A 20,438-nucleotide genomic window follows, 5' to 3' on the forward strand; every position below is an offset into this window, starting at 1 on the left:
GTTATCTTTCGTGTATGAAGAAGGCTTAATACTAAATTTCAGCAATTTCGGTAAAACAATGTGAGGCACCATTCAATGGGGGGCTATTTCAAAACGTCGATCTATACCGACAAATTTCTGACGGAAAATTTTTAGGCTCAAAGAAGACTAAATACCAAATTTCCTATATTTCGGTAAGAGAATGTGGCTAAAACTTAAACAAGTAAAAAGTCGTTAAGTTCGGCCGGGCCTAACTTTTCATACCCTCCACCATAAAATAGTCTTAATTAAAATGGAATAATAAGTGTCCTTTTACAATTTTAGGTGGAACAACTTTTCGACAATGGATAGACTCCTACTGCCTCCCACTATTGCTTAAATTACACTGTGAACACAAATGTTGGGGCAGAGATAACGCTAAATCCTGATGGGCCACAGGGTCTCTAACAAAAATTTCATCACGCCATACCGCGGAAGTTCGACTCACGGCGGATCTGTCCTTCGGGGTTCATAATATACTCACCAAGGCCTTTCTTCCCCAAGAGGAATTTTCCGTGCCCCAGACTTTCACCTCCATTTTGTTGCACAGTGTTATCTAATCTAATCTAAAAAAATGTGTTCAGCTAGGTGAAAGGTACCACCTACGGGGCTATATCAAAGAGTCAACCTACATATCTTTAAATTTTTTGGCGTAAAAGTTTTATAGCTGCAGGGAACTTCAAGAGTGAAATTGAGGGTAGTTTCATCAAAACAATGTAGACCCTCAAAAATGGACCCATGTTGACGAATTTTAGTGAAGAAATTTCGTGACCACTGAAAATTCCCGAAAATCGGGAGGTACAGTTATATGGGGGATATACCAAAACATGGACCTATATTGACGATTATTTTTGAATAGACAAAATTGTAGCAAAAATTCTCAAAATACCGATCATTACAGCTAGTTCAGTTAAAAATTGCAGCTAAAATTCTCAAAATACCGAAAATCGGGAGATACCGTTATATGGGGGCTATACCAAAACCTTACCCTATGTTGACGATGTTTCGTTGGAGATGTTTTATGACCACTGAGAACTTCAAATGTCAAATTGCAGCTATTTCGGTTAAAAACTGTAGCTAAAATTCTCAAAATACCGAAAATTGGGAGGTACGGTTATAAGGGGGCTATACCAACACATGGACCTATGTTGACGATGTTTGGTGGGGATATTTCATGACCACTGAGAACCTCAAATGGCAAATTAAAGCTAGTTCGATTAAAAATTGTAACTAAAATGCTCAAAATACCGAAAAATGGGAGGTACGGTTATAAGGGGGCCATACCAAAACATGAACCTATGATGACGATGTTTGGTGGAGATGTTTCGTGACCACTGAGAACCTCAAATGTCAAATTGCAGATAGTTCGGTTACAAATTGTGGCTAAAATTCTTAAAATACCGAAAATCGGGAGGTACCGTTATATGGGGGCTATACCAAAACATGGACCTATGTTGACGATGCTTGGTGGAGATATTTCATGACCACTGAGAACCTCAAATGGCAAATTATAGCTAGTTCGGTTGAAAATTTTACCTAAAATTCTCAAAATGCCGAAAATCGGGAGGTACCGTTATATGGGGGCTATACCAAAACATGGACCTATGTTGACGATGTTTCGTGGAGATGTTTTATGACCACTGAGAACCTCAAATGTCAAATTGCAGATAGTTCGGTTAAAAATTGTGGCTAAAATTCTCAAAATACCGAAAATCGGGAGGTACCGTTATATGGGGACTACACCAAAACATAGACCTATGCCCATATCCTTTGGGATATAAGTTTGTTGATCACTAGGAACCCTAAGTGCCAAATTATAGCTAATTCGGTCTGCAAATGTGGCGAAGAACGTCAAAATACCTCAAATCCGGCGGTACCGTTATATGGGGGCTATACCAAAGAGTTGACCGATATAGCCCATCTTCGAACTTGACCTGCCTACGGAAAAAAGACCCTCGGGTGCAAAATTTCAGCACTCTATCTCAATTATTGCGGACGGTAGAGTGATTACAACAGACGGACAGACGGACATGGCTAGATCGTCTTAGAATTTTATCCTGATCAAGAATATATATACTTTATAGGGTCGCAAATGATTAGTTCGATGTGTTACAAACGGAATGACAAACTTAATATACCCTCCATACTATGGTGGAGGGTATAAAAATACGAAAACCAAGAAGTACGCTTCTATGGGGATATAGGAAGACGTGGAGCTATACTGATAATACTCTTCTGGAATATTTTATAACTCTTGGAAGACGAAATAACGAATTTCAGCCATTTCGGTTGGATATTGACATCACAATCTTCAGTATTATGAAAATCAGGAGATACCGTTGTATGGGGGCTATATCGAAACGTGGACCTATACCGACGAATTTTAGTCAGAAATGGGGCAATATGAAAGCGTGGATCTGTACAGACATATTTATGGCGAAGAGTTTTATATCACATTGAAGACTAAATACCAAATTTCAGCCATTTTGGTGGAATATTGAAGACACAACTTTCAAAATACGAAAAATCGGGAGGTGCCTTTCCTTGGGGGCTATACGAAGGCGTGGACCTATACCGACAAATTTATAGGGGAAGTTTGAGTACCCCCAACGAAGTCTAAATACCATATTTAAGCCATTTCGGTGGAATATTGAGGCCACAACGTTGAAAATACCGAAAATCGGGAGGTAACGTTCTATGGGGGCTATATGAAGTTGTGGACCGATACCGACAAAATTCTGGGGGATGGTTTTATACTCCTAAAGAAGACTACGTACCAAATTTCAGTCATTTTGGTGTGATAATGAAGCTAAAACCTTAAAAATACCGAAAATCGGGAGGTAACGTTCTATGGGGGCTATATCAAAACGTGGACCGATATATCTTATTTTCAATACCAACCATCCTGCAAGTTATAAAAAACTTCTGTACCAAATTTTGACTCTTTATCTTTAAAATTGCGAGCTGTATCTTGATTTCAACAGACAGACGGACGGACATGGGCAAATCGACATAGAATTTTATGCTGATGAATAATATATACACTTTATAGGGTCTCCGACAAATATTTCGATGTGTTACAAACGGAATGACAAATTTAATTATACCCTCCATATGGTGGAGGGTATAAAAAGGTTAAACCAATGTATGTATATGCAATATTTCAACGTGAACAAATTTGGCACTAATCCTTACTTCACACAACAATATCCTAATTATTATCCTAAAATTGTCCTTTATATATGCTAGGGTATGTGAGAAGGAAACATACATAAAAAATTGTTAATTTCATGGTAATCTATTTTTAAAAAACCGACGAGGATGGGATTCGAACCCACGCGTGCAGAGCACATTGGATTAGCAGTCCAACGCCTTAACCACTCGGCCACCTCGTCATATAAATAGAATTAACATATTTTTTGTTAGATACACTTTCAAATGTCATCGAACTGAAAGTAGGTACTGTCGCAAATTAATTGCAGTGTCTTATGAATTCTCGGCCTTTTTCAATAAAACGATTCGAATACAAATTCGTTCAAATTAAAACTAAACTTCTGTCTTTTTTGTTTTAAATATTTGATTCGTTATACCCTACACCACTATGTGGAAAGGGTATTATAAGTTTGTTTTGGTAAAAATTCATGCAACACGGCGATATATTCGTCGGAGACCCCCAATGTGGTATACCAATCTTCATACCTCGACGAGATACAGCGATTTTGAGATGTGTGTCCGTCCGTCTGTCCATTATAAATTGTAATCAAACTCCAAGCCGAAATTATTAACCGATCGTCACGAAATTTTGTATGGAGCTCGGGTTCAGACCAGAAAAATCCACAATTTTATTGGGGATGATCGTGAAATATGTAGCAGGTGAAATGGACCAAAAACATAATTTTTGTTTGATTTTGTTGCAGATCTGTAGGTCGCAATAATAGTCCGATCGCCTAGAAATTTTAAATAAGGTAAGAGTATATGACAAAGAAGAAGCTGGCAATTTTAGATGGCGATGAGATAATATTTAGAGGGTAAAATCGACCACAACTTTTGTGTGCAAATTGTGAACATTTTTAATATACAGCATATATCTCAATTCTTGGAAGAGACATTCCGGACATGTAAGCTATACTTGGAAGAGGAACGCTTGACCTTTCTATTGATGTCAATTGTGTTGGTGTACATGATTAGATAACAGAGTTACAGTCTAATATACCTAGTTTTTTTGTTTGTAGTGTAATCATAAACACTCTAGAGGTCACAACTATAGCTCAATAATCACGAAATTTTGCACGAGGTAAGAGTTTAAGTAGAAGAAGATGCCTACAATTTTGGATGATGATCTGATATTATTTAGCAGGTGAAATGGACTATTACTTTTGTATGAAAAATGAAAAAAATTGTTTTGGTCGGTATTTTATTTCCTGACCTTCCTTCCCCCTGATGCAAATTGCAATAACGTGTCAGCCAGATAACGGGCCTACTAACCACATTTTCCCATTCCCAGTTTTTGCGTTATTGCAAATTACATGGTTCCCTAGCGTTTTAATTGTCCAATTGGATTTTTATACATATACTGCAGCATAGGTCTTTTTGCTACCTTTTGTCAAAACGATTTCCCAGCCAGGCAGGCAACATCAAATTTTCAGCCGTGGCAAAATACCCTTCAGTAATGTTGGCGACATTTTCTGAGTATTTCAGCCATAGCTCTGTTCCTTTACGTGCAAGAATCTTCAAGTTTTACCACTTTATACTCGAAAAGCGTTTCTTTACTTCAGACACCATACAATTCATATGGTAGCAGTTTACAACTTTTGCTACTTTTGCCGGTTTTACCACTTTCAAAAGTAAAGGAACAGACCACATGTAAAACTTCTCTACAAGTGCTGTCTTAGGAAACGCCTTTCGGACTCGGAGATAAGCTGCGGGTCCCATATCATTGAGCGAACATGAATCGGGGTACACTCATGGATATAAGAGAAGTCGCCCTTTTCCCTTCTGGGATGTTTGTGAAACAATCATTATGTATATTATTATTATTTAAGCTTGGTGTGATACGGTTCAGGAATCCACAAAGTTATTTCTTACAATAAGTTTATTTGTTCCATAAAGAAATTTTGATTTGTGGAAAGCTAATTCCCAGGGGTTCACATGGTCGGCCCAGTCCGACTATAGCCTTGGCTTACTTTTTTTTTTGTAATTTCGTGCTTGAGTGTTCGTGGCTTCTTGAAAAACGCCGTGCTTGTGCGTGAATGTGCATAAAAATGTTGTTCCGTGTTCGTGCATATTCGTGCCAAATTTTTAAGGCACGCGCCCATCTCTTGAAGGAACACACAAATTGTTGTGCTTTTCTACTCTTATTTACACCCAAGTATATGAAACAAACACGATCGTAAAAAATACAAAAATACCAAAATCAACATTCTTGAAAATTCTACAATTTCGTCTTAACGATAACAACTATTTTAAATATGACGGGAATTTCTACACTCAAATATGTATATGGTATGCCAATGGGAAATCTATTATCCCCAATCATAGCTAAAATAGTTTTAGACACACTATTGACGCAGATTATAGAAGAACTTGACAAAGAAAATATTCATTTTAAATTCTTGAAGAAGTATGTTGATGACATGTTTGCCATAATAAAAAGAAGGCAGGAAATGAGAATCTTGGAGACATTAAACAATTACCACAAAAAATTACAATTCGCAATAGAAGTAGAAGAAAACAACAGCATTCCGTTCTTGGACATCAAACTTCATAAAATTGGAAATAAATTATATACCGACTGGTATATGAAACCCACTTCATCGGGAAGAATAATAAATTTCCACTCAACACAACCTTTACAACAAAAAATTAATACTGCCACTAGTCTCATCAAAAAGGTATTAACATTAAGCCATGAACGATTCAAAACCAAAAATATAACAAAATTAAAGGAATTACTCAAACAAAATAGTTACCCGACGAAAATAATAAACAATCTCTTAACAAAATCCAAATCCCATCAAGAACCAAAAAGCAGCACATCTGGCAACACTAACTTCTATAGTATATTCCAAAGCAGACTGAAACTAAACAAATGAAACAACTAATAAATGAAGAAGGAGTATCATTAGCACACAAAGCATATCGGACAATTTCTTCACTGTACACAAACACCAAAGATAAAATCGAAAAGGCAGATCAAAATAACGTCGTTTATGAAATAAAATGCAATGAAAAAGAAGAAGAGAAATGTGGGAAAATTTATATAAGCACAACAAAACGAAGTTTAGGCACACGAATAGCAGAGCATAGCAGTGATGCCAGATTTGCCGATTTACCTGCATTTTGCCGATTTTTAGTCCGAAAAAATAGAAATGCCGATTTGCCGATTTTTACCCCTAAAATGCCGATTTTAGTTAAGGCAACTTGTTCACATAAAATTTTCCCAGACTCCAATGTATCATCTAATATGTCAATGGGAAGGACAAAGGCTAATTCCATTGTTACAAATCTTGTCGGAAGACGTCAATTTACGTCTGTGTGCGAATTGTTAAAGAACAACCCTTTCTCACTCTGTGTCGATGAGTCAAAAGATGTAGCAAACATTAAGTCAATGTGTATGGTAGTTATGGGTGTTTTACACGATATGTTATTTTACATATGTGTTGTCACTTTGCGTATACATTTTGTATATAAAAACTGACAAATCATATGTAAAAAAACATATCGTGTAAAGTACCCATTAGAGTATTTATTGATTTTGAAATTAAAGATTTGTTTTTTGGATTGCTTCCAGTTAGTAGTCAGCCGATGGGGCCTCAGTCATGACAGGGAAGGACCATTCTGTAGCTCAGCTTTTAAATTTTACATTGAACTTTGTGATCAGATTTTGAAGCAGTTTGATTTTGAAAACAAATTAAAGTGCCTAGCTTCAATAAATCCAAGTTTTATAATAGATGGCACAGAAGATTAATTTTTCAACATTATAAAGGAATACGAATGATTTATAAACACAAACGAAAAGCAAGACCTGGACTTAGAATTTGTTTACAGATAAAAAATAGAGTTGCTGGAGTTTTGGAAAACAGTGTGTGGATTAAGATGTGCAAATTCTGAACCATTATTTCCTATTTTGTCCAAATTTATTAAACATATTTTAGTCTTGCCACATTCTTCAGCAAATGTGGAAAGAGTTTTTAGTTTGCAAACGATCACTTTATTAGTTAACCTTTTAAGATAATACATATTTGTACAAGTTTTGTTTAGCTTGACTGAATTGAAAATATATTGATCTCACGTACTTATAAATATATACTTCATATGTATATGGTAAAACCATTTATATTCATACATATTTTGAATTGTTGGCTTGTTTTATGAATTGTTAATTGATTTGTTGTACTTAAAATGTTATTTTTTAAACTTATGCTTATTAAATAAAGCGATAATTTGAACTGAAATAAATGTTTTTTAATTTGCCGATTTTTTTGCCGATTTTGCCGATTTTCGACCAAACTTATCTGGCATCCCTGGAGCATAGTACGGACATACATACATACAAAAGAAAAAACAAACAACAGCTTTAGCACAACACTGCTTTGACACAGATCACTCAGCTGATTTCAAAAACGTCAGAATTCTAGATAAAGAGGGAATAGAGAATAAAAGATATACATTAGAGAGCCTAAGGATACAACAAAAAATGGAATCTGCAATAAATAGAAAAGAAGACAAAGACAACACAAATGCAATTTATACAATAGCAATATTTTTGTTGTAATTCAAATGCCTGTGATCCGTAGTATTTGCAATTATTTATTATTTTATTTGTTGTGTTGGGTAAAGAAACCTTCAAATTTAGAAAATTAAATGAAAAACTTGACGAAAGATTAAATGTAAGTGCAACTTTTCTTAGAAATTTATAAAAGCAAAATGTAATTATAATTCTGTTTACTTCATATTGTCGTTGCCAGATTTAATAAAATATTATCCCTGAAGAAGCTGGAAAATACCAGCGAAACGTCGGATAAGAAAATGAAATAAATAATCTTTATTTTCACTGAAACTGACCTTTTAGCCTGAGAAAACAAAGTTTTCAAAAAATTTAAATAAAGAATTGAATAAGGTCGAAATAAAACTATTTACAATAAAAAAAAAACTCTGTTCTATTTGGGATAAATCGCATCGGGAAATAAAACAACGTCTACACGGAGATTAGTTAAATCTAATTCCGTAACAATCAATTGTTTTCGAATCTGTTTTTATACTTTACCTTTTCGTTTGCCTTTTCTGTTATTTATAAGAAAGTGGTTTTTGCTGCAAATATTCAATTATGGGTTTATTTCAGTGTTTATTGTAGGTTATGTTACAATTTTATTTGTTATAGTATTTTTATTTGTTATTATTTATTATTCTTTAGTTTTGATTTACACAGCCTAAGGTTGTGCGGGTACCTTTCCGCAGTGCAATTTAGGTTAGACAATTTTCAGGTTAAAATTGGAATTTTGTTGTTGCTTTTAATTCACCTTAGATTATAGATGTCAAGTCAAAATGAAAGTAAAAGCTAAGTATATGAGGTAGGTTTTAATTAGGATATAAATTGTAGAATAAAATTGGGCGCTTAACATTTCTAAAATTTTGCTTGTATTAGAGATTTTTTGCCGGGTTTTTGATTTAACAACTTAAAATCAAATTGATTGATTTATTTGTTTTTTTTTTTTTTTTTTTTAATTTGTGTTTATGGAAAAATTCTGAAAATATATGAATAAAAACCCAGAAGAGATGTTTTGGAGTCGAATAATCTGTCTACTTTGTCTGTCCACCGAACGATTTTACTTCGATGAAAACCGATCGCCATAACATATCATATTTAAGGTTTTTGTATCATATTTAAGGTTTTCAATTCATACTAGGGAGTGGCGAGACAGAAGTCAGGGATGCTGTAGCCGATATTGCTATTGTACCACTATTGGTACTCTTTCTTGTTTGGGGTTGCACTGTTAGGAACATTTCATTGTCTCTCTTGGCGGGTTGCCTTTTGCGAATGTGAAATCTGAAATAAAAAAGCATATACAAACGTGTATGTAAAATTAATTCAAAAATTAAAAAAAAACAATTAACTCACTGTTCTTTGATTGCATTCAATACGTCACGTCGACAAATAAATAGGATAAATATCAAAATGCCCTGCGAGGCATTGAAAAAATCCGTTACGTCAAAGAGAAAGGTCCAGGATTCACAATCACGGCAACAATACGATATAATGTCCAAAATCCAAGGTATACCCATAATTAGATATAGGCGTAGAATCATAAAAACCCTGTAAAAGTAGATGAAAAATATGATAGTATATTAATGTTGAAACAACTTTAAATGGAAGGTGCTTACACCTGGGAAGTTTTTGCGGATTCTAAAACTACAATGTTCATAGATGAGCAAAATCAAAAAACAAAAAAAATCGTCGGAGCGCTTTTTAAATAAATCGCGATTCAAGTTGACATTTTTAGGGGTTTTTTAGGTTTTCACGAGTTTGCTTGAAAATCGAAAGTTCTATCCAAATGGGGCTAAAAAAATGTTGTAGCTACGAAAATTCTCTACAAGATTGGCCCTCATAATAATTTCGTATGTTTTACCGTTATTGAGATATAGACGTTAAAATTGGGACAATGCATTGACTGTATCGCTACTTTATGCAACAATGTCGTACATGGTGCGTCTTAACTAACTCTAAGTGAAAACCGCTTACACCTGCGAAGTTTTTGCGGATTTAAAAAGAGCAATGTTCATAGGTGAGAAAATCCGAAAACAAGAAAAAATCGCTGGAGGGATTTTTGAATAAATCGCGGTGAAATTTCATATTTGTAGGTTTTTTAGGTTTTCACGATTTTCCTTGGAAACCACAAACCCTATCGGAATGGTCATCTCAAACACGGTAAAACCTACGAAAATACCATAAAGGTCAATCTTGTAGAGAATTTTCATAGCAACAACATTTTCTTCAGTCCAATTTCGATAGGACTTGCGGTTTCCAAGCAAAATCGTTAAAACCTAAAAAAACCTACAAATATGAACTTTGACCGCGATTTATTTAGAAAGCTCTCCTGCGGTTTTTTTTGTTTTTTGATTTTTCTCATCTATGAACATTGTAGTATCAGAATCCACAAAAACTTCCCAGGTGTAACCAACTTCCATTTAAAGCTGCTTCAAGAGCACCGTGTAAAAACATTTAAATGTGATAGAAATAGTAGGAAAGTATCAGTCAGCCGAGCCGACAGAGATATCCCACAGTCTTGGACCTAACAAATAAACACACACAGTACTTCTGACGTCTATAGGGGTTTTGTGTTCGTCCGTCTGTCTGTCTGTTGAAATCAAGATACAGCTCGCAATTTTAAAGATAGAGAGTTAAAATTTGGTACAGAAGTTTTTATTATTTGCAGGATGGTTGGTATTGAAAATGGGATATATCGGTCCACGTTTTGATATAGCCCCCATAGAACGGTACCTCCCGATTTACGGTATTTTGAAGGTTTTAGCTTCATTATCATACCGAAATGGCTGAAATTTGGTGCTTAGTCTAAGTTGGTGGTATAAAACTTTCCCCCAGAACTTTGTCGTTATCGGTCAATGCCTTCATATAGCCCCCATAAAACGGTACCTCCAGATTTACGGTATTTTGAAGGTTTTAGCTTCATTATACTACCAAAATGGCTGAAATTTGGTACGTAGTCTTCATTAGGGGTATAAAACTTTCCCCCAGAATTATGTCGATATCGGTATACTCCTTCATATAGCCCCCATAGTACGGTACCTCCCGATTTTCGGTATTTTGAAGGTTTTGGCTTCATTATCATACCGAAATGGCTGAAATTTTGTGCTTAGTCTAAGTTGGTGGTATAAGACTTTCCCCCAGAACTATGTCGTTATCGGTCAATGCCTTCATATAGCCCCCATAGAACGGTACCTCCCGATTTTCGGTATTTTGAAGGTTTCAACTTCATTATCACACTGAAATGGCTGAAATTTGGTACTTAGTCTACGTTGGTGGTATAAAACTTTCCCCCAGAAATTTGTCGGTATCGGTCCATGCCTTCATATGGCCCCCATAGAACGGTACCTCCCGATTTTCGGTATTTTGAACGTTGTGGCCTCAATATTCCACCGAAATAGCTGAAATTTGGTATTCAGACTTCAATGTGATATAAAACTGTTCGCCAGAAATATGTCTGTACAGGTCCACGCTTTCATATTGCCCCATTTCCGACTAAAATTCGTCGCTATAGGTCCATGTTTCGATATAGCCCCCATAGAATGGTACCCCCCGATTTTCGTAATACTGAAGATTGTGACGTCAATATCCAACCGAAATGGCTGAAATTCGTTATTTCGTCTTCCAAGAGTTATAAAATATTCCAGAAGAGTATTATCAGTATAGGTCCACGTCTTCCTATATCCTCATGGAAGCGTACTTCTAGATTTTCGGTATTTTTTAAGTTTTAGCCACATTCTCTTACCGAAATATAGGAAATTTGGTATTTAGTCTTCTTTGAGTCTAAAAACTTTCCGTTGTCGGTATAGATCGACGTTGTGAAATAGCCCCCATAGAATGGTGCCTCACATTGTTTTACCGAAATTGCTGAAATTTAGTATTAAGTCTTCTTCATACACGAAAGGAAACTAATTATTCCATTTAAGCTGCGTTCACATTTTGAACATTTTCCCCCGAAATGCGCTTTTACACGACAAATTTGAGCGATCAAAAATGTGCAACATGTTTGCCGGCTTCCGATTGGGTAACACGCCGACTTTGACATTTGTTCCAGATTTTTTGACGATTCTGCCATTTTTTCGTTCCCGTACATTTTGGAAAAATGTGTGCGTTGAACTCATTTTTCACAGTTTTCTCTTTTGAACATTTTACCATTAAAAAAGTACTGGAACGAAGCTTTTACTTCAATACAACTTGTGGTGGAGGGTCGAACTTAACGCCGTTCTTACTTGTTTTCTATCTAAGATGTTTGGTATTGGAAATTTTGATATTGAACGGTACCTCGCGATTCCTTGTATTTCCAAGGCTTAAGTCTTATTATCACACCAAAATGGCTAATGTTTAGTATAAGGTCTTCGTATAGATATAACCCCATAGAACGGCACCTCCCGCATGATTAAAATTTTTAATCGACGGACGGGAGGAAAAACGCTTTATCTCGTCGATATATGAATTTTGGTATACCACATTTGGGGTGTACGACGAATATTTCGCGGTGTTACATGAATTTTTCGAAAAACAAACTTTCCACATTATGGTGTAGGATATAAAAACATTTTCTTTACTTACCATTCCTGAAGATCATCCTTTCTATTCACCTTATAAATTGCTGCATTCCGATCAACAGTAACGATTATAATTCCAACTTTGACAAAGGCAAAAATATTGAACACCATAATTAAACCATTCGGTATATGATAATATATTGCTGCTATCCATGTATGGGCTAAAGCAAAACAAATTGTCATTATTACAACCCAATGGAATTGAAACGGAACATACTTACTGTCCAACCAACACGACTCATAACCAATGTTTGGTTTATATGCTTCTGGTACAACATTGGATAATTGGGCCGAAATTAAAATCACTGTAAATATTCCAGCGGTTCCCCACACAAAAGTAGCATAGTTTATAAAACGAATCCAGATGTCACTTTTTAACTCATCCGCGGCTTTACACACATTAAAAAATTTATACATGTTAAAGCATAAGACACCCAACCAAAGGTAGGCAGACATTAAAAAGTAGTATCCCGAAAAACCTATAAAATCAATTGGGTTAGCAAGTAACAATTTTAAAACACCCCATTGCCAGATTTACCATTTACTCGGCACGGAACAACAGGAAGCAATGGTTTCCATATGTTAATGTATACAATAGTTGAATATCCTGCTGCCAAGGCAATCATATAGCTGATATGTAATTTGCCGTGCATAGTGTTGTGTAGTTTGTCTACAACTATATACAATATTATAGTGAGCCCAAAAAATGCCACTGACACAGCCATGCCTTCAACAAGAGTGATTTTTTTAAATCTGCTTACTCGAAAATGTGAATATATTCTTACCGTATGAGTTCAAGACCATTGAACGACTTGGTTCATTTTTGATCGGACAACTCATGACTGTCAATTGATGATTGTGGCTTTCATTGTTGTATTGTGGTGAGAGGCAATAGTTCAGGGTATCCAGTGCAGCTGTATGGTTTTCACTTTCGATTAACAAATAACCGTCCTGTTAAAAAAGAATATTTTTAATAAAGTATTTTAGGGGACAATACATACAGACATACATAAATGAGCGATATCATTTAGAGTAAAGGGAATGTCGACACCTATAAACAAAAATAAAAATACCACGCCAGTACCATGTGCTGAATATTGTCCTGATAACGAAAACGCGCGTTGTAATTCGATTCGGTGAAAAAACTTTCCAGCATACATATGTATAAGAAACAAGTAAGAGAGGGTTATAGTCGGACAGTGCCGTCCATGTGATACCCTACTCCACTACACCTGGGCACTACTTTCCAAGGAATTTCTTTTATATGACTGCGACATATTTTAGCCGTCCGGTAATACTCATACACACATACATAAGTTGATATACATAGTAACATACCAGAGATATAGAACATACATACATATGTATATACGCCGTCATTCCTGGAAACGTAAGGTTAGAAAGTATGTATCAGTCATCTGTGCCGACGGAGATATACCCTCACCCTGTGCAAATTGAAACACTTTTTTCACAAAAACTTATGTATTTAGGGGGTTTCAAAATTTTGGTCGTATGAACCGACAAAAATGTTGATTACGATTAAAGTTCAAAAATTTTGCGGAAAAGGTAACATAGGGGGTTTTTACACCCTTCGGGCTGTTTTCTCAAGAAGTATGGACTTGCCCCTGAAACAACTTTTAATTGAGGCAGCGAATGCAAGTTGCTTCAACAAAAATCAAAGGGATTCAACAGCAGGTCTTAAAGTGAACTCATCCAAAATTTTGTGTGGGAGGCACGAGATGGAGTGGACAAATATAGTCCATATTCGAACCTGATCTATATCTGGTAGATATTATGAGAATGTGTAAAGTATGGACCAAATCGGTCACTCCCATCAAGAGTTATCGTGCGCACAATTTTTCCGAATATTTTTGAACTTTTGTGGGGTAGGTACCTGAAGGAGTGGACCGATATGGCTTATCTACGAACATAAACTAAGTTTGGAAACAATATTACGAAGGCCAAATTTTGGCCCGAATTATCTTGCGCGTCCACCCATAAACATGGTGTCATAGGGTTTGTTTTTCAACTTTCAGGCTATTTTTTCAGGAAGTACGGACTTGCCCCTGAGGAAACTTGTACCTTATTGTGGGGGACAGTGAATACAAGATGTTACAACAAAAACCAACGCGATTCGAGAGCAGGTCCTAAACTGAACTTTTCCGAAATTTTGTGTGGGAGGTATTCGAAGAAGTTTACCGATTGAGTCCATATTGGAACCTCATCTAAGTCTGGTAGAAATTTCATAATGTGCAAAGTATGGACCAAATCGGTTAATCCCTTCAAGAGTTATCGTACGGACAAATTTTCCGAACATTTTGAACTTTTGTGGGGGAGGTACCGGAAGGAGTGGACCGATATAATCCATCTTTGAACTTGAACTAAGTTTGGACAAAATATTACGAAAGCCATATTTTAGACCGAATCGGCAGATCCGTTCGAGAGTTATCTTGCGCTCCAACCACTACACACGGTGTCATAGGGTTTTTTGTAACTTTCAGGCTATTTTCTCAGGAAGTATGGACATGCCCCTAATGAAACTTACAGCGTCGTATAGAGGACAGCGAATACAACTTGCGAAAACAAAAATCAAAGCGATTCTAGACCAGGTCCTAAACTGAACTTTTCCGAAATTTGTGTGGGAGGTACCCGAAGGAGTGGGCCGATTGAGACCATATTGGAACCTCATCTAAGTTTGGTAGAAATTACACGATGTGCAAAGTATGGACCAAATCGGTTATTCCCTACATTTGTGGGGGAGGTACCTGAAGGAGTGGACCTATATGGCCCATCTTCGAACTTAAATCGAATCTGGATAAAATATTTCGATACCCAAAATTTGAACCGAATCGATTGATGCGTTCGAGAGTTATCGTGCGCACCAGCCAGCCAGACAGACGGACAGACGGACGGATATTGCTAGATCTACTCAAAATTGTCTGAAACGGATATCGCACAAACATACTTGGGGTCTAAAACAATTATTTCGATGAGGCACATTTTTGGTCGTATCAAAGTGTAAATACCCTCTTTAGCCTAAAGGCTGAGGGTATAATAAGTAAACTCAATACTTATAACGTCTCTAAGGTTTTTTTTATACCCACAGCATTTATGCTAATGAGGGTATATACACTTTCATACGGGCAAAATGTGCCTCACCGAAATAATGGTTTTAGACCCCAAGTATGTTTGGACGAAATGTGTTTCAGACAATTTGGAGTCGATTGAGCAATGTCCGTCTGTCTGTCTGGCTGGTGCGCACGATAACACTCGAACGGATGAACCGATTCAGTTTAAATTTTGGCTTTCGTAATCTTTTGTTCAAACTTAGTTTAAGTTCGAAGATGGGCTATATCGGTCCACTCCTTACGGTACCTCCCCCACAAAAGTTCGAAAATGTTCGGAAAATTTGTGAGAACGACAACTCTTGAAGGGAGTAACCAATTTGGTCCATACTTTGCCCATCGTAAAACGTGTACCAGACTTAGATAATGTTTCAATATAGACTCAATCGACCCACTCCTTCGGGTACCTCCCACACAAAATTTGGGAAAAGTTCAGTTTAGGGCCATCTCTCCAATCGCTTTGATTTTTGTTTTAGCAACTTGTATTCACTGCCCTCCATACGACGGTACAAGTTTCATTAGGGGCAAGTCTATACTTCCTGAGTAAATAGCCTGAAAGTTGCAAAAAACCCCCCATGACACCGTGTGAGGTGGTTGGAGCGCAAGATCTGCCGATTCGGTCCAAAATTTGGCCTTAGTAATATTTTGTCCAAACATAGTTTAAGTCGAAGATAAGCCATATCGGTTCACTCCTTCAGGTACCTCCCCCACAAAAGTTCAAAAATGTTCGAAAAAAATTTTCGTACGGTAACTCTTGAAGGGAGAGGAGCCGAATTGTTCCATACTTTACACATCCTAATATATCTACTAGATATAGATCAGGTTTAAATATGGACTATATTTGTCCAATCCATCCGGTACCTCCCACAAAATTGATTTTTTTTTGCCTTATTAAGGCGAAGGTAATTTATAGTGATATTTAATTAATTCTCTTTCGAGTTGAGCTTATTAGACCTATTATATACATTGAAAAATTAGGAGTCTACCGAAATCCCACGCATTCAAACATTACGCTACGTTTCACGGGTGGTTAAGCCGATCTTCAGGCGTATTGAATGTTGTTTTAGTGGCAGACGAAGGCAAAGCTTGGGAACTAGTATATATATCGCACTTCATTAGATAAATGCATATGCGAAATTATATCAGTTAATTGAAACTCCAAACTTTTCCTATAGTCCTGCTTGGTAATCCCATTTTTCAATGTTCACAAATACTATGGTAAGTTTTATTCCTACGTCATTAGTAATTGCTCTCCTATATCAGAGTATTTTTGATCATCAATTATTGTCTACTAAAGTTTTGACAAGTTGATGGTGGCTCAGAACGCTAAGACGATTTTTGTTGAAGCGACTTGCATTCGCTGCCTCAATTACGATGGTAAACTTTTTTTTCAGGGGAAGTCCATACTTCTTGACCAAACATCCCGAAGGATGTAAAAACCCCCTATGGCACCATATGTAGTGGCTGAAGACCCACTTCCATAATGGTCAATGTAGATCCATTCCTTTTAGTATCTCTTCCGCAAAACTTTTGATATCTAATACTAATGAACATTTTTGTCGGTTCAAATTCCCAAAATTTTTAAAAACCCTTAAATACATACGTTTTTTGGAAAAAAATGTTTCAATATATACAGGCTGAGGGTATATCTCTGTCGGCAAAGCCGACTGATACTTTTTTAATTGTTTTTTACAATTTGTGGCCCAATTTCTAAAGAAGAATGAACTTTGACCCCCCAAAAAATTGTACCGTCGTAACAAGGACCACAAAGACAAAAAAATGCAAAAAAATTAAACAATCCGAAACGAGTCCTTAAACGGCACTCTTTCCAAAATTTATGTGGGAGGCACCCGAAGGAGCGTGCGGATGTAGTCCATATTCGGACGTAATCCAAGTCTCTAAGAAATAACAATGTGCAACACTGGAAATGCAAACAACTTCTAATGGACATTTTCTGAAAGTACATATTGAGACTACAAAAACCTTAATTGGGTTTCGTGTTCTTAGATCGGGTTTAGATTTTATGGCCTCATCTAAACCGACCTAAAATTAGCCTTTTTTCCAGTGATCGGACCTTTATCTCCAAACCGAATAAGAATTTTGCTTTGCAGTCTTCAGTAATATTGTAGCCCTAAATTAGTAGAACTTATGTGTCAAACAGATGAACTAGGAAAAGCTGCATCTAGAGCATCAAACTCATTAAAATATTGAAAAGTTTAAAATTTTTTTGAAATTATGGTCAGTTACAACTAAACTGTTGGGAGTTGAAACAAGTAACCGTTCTAAAAATTTTCCAAATAATGTGACCATCAATTCTTCAGAACATTCTGAAACTCTAAAATGGTTATTTCACGTTGTTTAAGGGGTATTTCATAACATACCTTTTACAAAACGTATTCCAAACAATGTTCACACAGGCTGTTAATTCTCATGTTGTGGATTTCAATGAATTATTGAAATATTTACCAAAGTGTTGTTGAAAAATTTGTCCGTCTGTCCGTCTGTTGTAATCACTCTAGCGTCCGCAATAATTGAGATAGAGTGCTGAAATTTTGCACGCGAGGGTCTTTTTTCCATAGACAGGTCAAGTTCGAAGATGGGCTATATCGGTCCACTCTTTGGTATAGCCCCCATATAACGGTACCTCCGAATTTGAGGTATTTTGACGTTCTTCGCCACATTTGCACACCGAATTAACTATAATTTGGCACTTAGGATTCCTAGTGATCAACAAACTTATATCCCAAAGGATATGGGCATAGGTCCATGTTTTGGTATAGTCCCCATATAACGGTACCTCCCGATTTTCGGTATTTTGAGAATTTTAGCCACAATTTTTAACCGAACTATCTACAATTTGACATTTGAGGTTCTCAGTGGTCATGAAACGTCTCCACGAAACATCGTCAACATAGGTCCATTTTTTGGTATAGCCCCCATATATCGGTACCTCCCGATTTTCGGTATTTTGAGAATTTTAGCTACTATTTTTAACCGAACTAGCTGTAATTTGCCATTTGAGGTTTTTAAGTGGTCATGAAATATCTCCACCAAGCATCGTCAACATAGGTCCATGTTTTGGTATAGCACCCATATAACGGTACCTCCCGATTTTCGGTATTTTGGGAATTTTAGCCACAATTTGTGACCGAACTATCTGCAATTTGCCATTTGAGGTTCTCAGTGGTCATGAAATATCTCCACCAAGCATCGTCAACATAGGTCCATGTTTTTGTATAGCCCCCATATAACGGTACATCCCGATTTTCGGTATTTTGAGAATTTTAGCCACAATTTGTAACCGAACTATCTGCAATTTGACATTTGAGGTTCTCAGTGGTCATGAAACATCTCCACCAAACATCGTCAACATAGGTCCATGTTTTGGTATAGCCCCCATATAACGGTACCTCCCGATTTTCGGTATTTGGAGCATTTTAGTTACAATTTTTAATCGAACTAGCTGTAATTTGACATTTGAAGTTCGCAGTAGTCATAAAACATCTCCAACGAAGCATCGTCAACATAGGTCCATGTTTTGGTATAGCCCCCATATATCGGTATGTGCCGATTTTCGGTATTTTGAGAATTTTAGCTGCAATTTTTAACAGAACTAGCTGTAAGTATCGGTATTTTGCGAATTTTAGCTACAATTTTGTCTATTCAAAAATAATCGTCAATATACATAGGTCCATGTTTTGGTATATCCCCCAATATAACTGTACCTCCCGATTTTCGGGAATTTTCAGTGGTCACGAAATTTCTTCACTAGAATTCGTCAACATGGGTCCATTTTTGAGGGTCTACATTGTTTTGATGAAACTACCCTCAATTTGACTCTTGAAGTTCCCTGCAGCTATAAAACTTTTCCGCCAAAAAATTTAAAGATAGGTTGACTCTTTGATATAGCCCCGTAGGTGGTACCTTTCACCTAGCTGAACACATTTTTTTAGATAAGATTAGATAACACTGTGCAACAAAATGGAGGTGAAAGTCTGAGGCACGGAAAATTCCTCTTGGGCCTTGGTGAGTATATTATGAACCCCGAAGGACAGATCCGCCGTGAGTCGAACTTCCGCGTTATGGAGTGATGAAATTTTTGTTAGAGACCCCGTGGGCCATCAGGAATTAGCTTTATATCTTTGTTCACTGTTGCTTAAGTGCTCTACAAAAACAACAAACAAAGATATAATGCTAATTCATGATGGCTTACAGGGTCTCTGTCCTTCGGGGTTTTTAATATACGCACACCAAGGGCTTTCATCTCCAAAAGGAATTATCTCTCCCCAACATTTGTGTTCACAGTGTAATTTAAGCAACAGTGGGAGGCAGTAGGAGTCTATCCATTGTCGAAAAGTTGTTCCACATAAAATTGTAAAAGGACCCTAATTATTCCATTTTAATTAAGACTATTTTATGGTGGAGGGTATAAAAAGTTCGGCCTGGCCGAACTTAACGACTTTTTACTTGTTACCTATTGGTCCTCTACTTTCATAAAATTCTGGACAGAAGTTATTTGCACGCGATTGGCTCAAAAATGTTGCACAGTGTAATACGATGTACAAAATTAAGACCAACCGGTTTCTCCCTTCGAGAGTTATCTTAGGCACTAGTCAGTTTAGTTGACGCCGTTTCAGGAAGTATGGACTTACCGCAAGGCGAACATGTTTCAAACAAATTCAAAACGGTTCGAGAAGAGCTGTAAAACTATACTTTTTCCAAAGGGGTGGGCCGATATAGTCTCTATTTGAACCTGATATATGCATGGAAGTAATATTTCCATATCCCTAGTTTGGAACAAACTTCTCTACAGAAGTGGTGTCGTAGACACGCCATTCGGACTCGGTGATAAACTGTAGGTCCCATATCATTGAGCTAATATGAATCGGGGTGCACTCATTGATATGAGAGAAGTCTCCCTTGTCCCTTATGGGATGTTTGTGGAACAATTATAGTTTGAAAGAATTC

At 36.6% G+C, this 20,438-nt stretch overlaps 2 protein-coding genes and 1 non-coding gene across 5 annotated transcripts in view; all 3 read right to left on the reverse strand.

Moving 5' to 3' along the window:
• LOC141403880 (G-protein coupled receptor Mth2-like) overlaps window positions 1–20,438 on the reverse strand; it is a 536,210-nt gene that overhangs the window by 269,569 nt on the left and 246,203 nt on the right. The window lies entirely within an intron of this gene.
• On the reverse strand, window positions 3,332–3,413 carry TRNAS-GCU (transfer RNA serine (anticodon GCU)). Its single transcript has one exon. It is a non-coding gene; the product is annotated as a tRNA-Ser (tRNA).
• LOC141402925 (G-protein coupled receptor Mth2-like) overlaps window positions 8,911–20,438 on the reverse strand; it is a 42,094-nt gene continuing 30,566 nt past the window's right edge. The window contains exons 2-6 of the mRNA XM_073985050.1: window positions 13,131–13,296; window positions 12,567–12,734; window positions 12,350–12,506; window positions 9,137–9,331; window positions 8,911–9,064 (exon numbers count right to left, since the gene is read on the reverse strand). Of these exons, the coding sequence (XP_073841151.1) occupies window positions 8,911–9,064; window positions 9,137–9,331; window positions 12,350–12,506; window positions 12,567–12,734; window positions 13,131–13,296 (840 nt within the window). The remainder of the gene's footprint in view (window positions 9,065–9,136; window positions 9,332–12,349; window positions 12,507–12,566; window positions 12,735–13,130; window positions 13,297–20,438) is intronic.

The sequence above is a fragment of the Musca autumnalis genome, unplaced genomic scaffold, assembly GCF_047663935.1.
Source record: "Musca autumnalis isolate F117 unplaced genomic scaffold, ASM4766393v1 scaffold_4, whole genome shotgun sequence".
Classification (NCBI taxonomy): domain Eukaryota; kingdom Metazoa; phylum Arthropoda; class Insecta; order Diptera; family Muscidae; genus Musca; species Musca autumnalis.